This window comes from Charadrius vociferus, unplaced genomic scaffold (genome assembly GCF_000708025.1).
Source record: "Charadrius vociferus isolate BGI_N301 unplaced genomic scaffold, ASM70802v2 scaffold462, whole genome shotgun sequence".
NCBI classification, from domain to species: domain Eukaryota; kingdom Metazoa; phylum Chordata; class Aves; order Charadriiformes; family Charadriidae; genus Charadrius; species Charadrius vociferus.
The window spans coordinates 100,366-101,564 of NW_009647021.1; the positions used below are offsets into that span (position 1 = coordinate 100,366).

Consider the following 1,199-nt stretch of genomic DNA (forward strand, 5'->3'; position numbering starts at 1 on the left):
CCTACGTTCGGAGCCTTATACAGGTGAGTAGACCGGGACAGCGCGCCACTGCTGATTTCAGCAATCTTCGGGCTTTCCCCGCCCACGGTGACAGACCAGTGGCAACAACCCGGCGAAGGGGCTCGTGGACCAAAGAGGGGTCCCAGGGATAACCGCGGCAGCCGATAATACTTGTGCATGAGACCCGGGTAAGAAAACTGACTGTTAAGTACTACTCGGGCAGCTGGGTGACGGGGGATTGAGAGTGGTGTGAATGAGACGCAGACTAGATCTGCGAAGCGAGTGCGGAGTCTTTCTAACCGCAGTTCCGTATCTCCGTGAGGAGACCAGCCGGTGAAGAGACGAAGCAAAAGGCTGGAGTTGAGAGATCCCCTGGGGAAAAAAAAAAATGGGACAAGGGAAAAGTAAAAAGGAATTTAAGGGAAAAGCTGATCAGTGAATTTCAGGAATACCTCCGGACAGTCCATTCGGTAGGATGTTGTTACAATGGGGGCAGGAAGGAGAGTCCTGCACCCAGGGTAAGGATAAAGCAAAGATGATTAATTCTTGTATGTTTAAATGGACCAAAGAGCCCATAAGGCCAAACAAGTTGTATTGGCCAAAGTATGGTTCTATAGAGGGATGGCTGTGTCAAGCACTAAATTTATACGTTAACTCTAAAGAACCATTCGATCAGGAAGAGAGTGAATATGCAGCGCGTTGGAAAGGAGCTGCAGGGGTTTTAAATTAGAGACACAAAAGGAAAAGGAGGAGGACCAGAGACCAGTCTGGGATCCTCTTGAATACATACCTCCCCCATATAACCCAGACCCTCTGGAAAGCGCGAGAGAGCCTCAAGCTCCCGTTAGAAGGGAAAGCCAGAGGAGATGGAGGAGGGAAGTGGGGAGGTCCATAGTGGAAGAAAATGAGGGGATGATGGAACCAATCGGGCTACATCCTTTACGGAAGGTCCCAATGCCAGGAGTTCAAAATGGGATAGGATTTGTGAATGTGCCCCTAACCAGTACGGAAGTTGGGAACTCTAAAAAAGAAACGAAGAAATTGTTGAAAGATCCCCTAGGTTTGTCAGAACAATTAGACCAATTTTTAGGTCCAAATGTATACGCTTAGGAAGAAATGCAGTCCATCATGGGAACTTTGTTTTCCCCTGAGGAGAGACAAATGATTTGTGTAGCAGGGATGAGAATATAAGAAAGGGA

At 48.1% G+C, this 1,199-nt stretch overlaps 1 protein-coding gene across 1 annotated transcript in view; it reads right to left on the bottom strand.

Moving 5' to 3' along the window:
- The window catches only part of LOC104295715 (DDB1- and CUL4-associated factor 12-like), a gene marked incomplete at its 5' end in the record, with an annotated part of 17,801 nt that extends 17,429 nt beyond the window's left edge, over positions 1–372 (bottom strand). The window contains one exon of the mRNA XM_009895492.1: positions 6–372. Coding sequence (XP_009893794.1) covers positions 6–372 — 367 coding nt within the window. The remainder of the gene's footprint in view (positions 1–5) is intronic.
- Between the last annotated feature and the right edge of the window lie 827 nt (positions 373–1,199).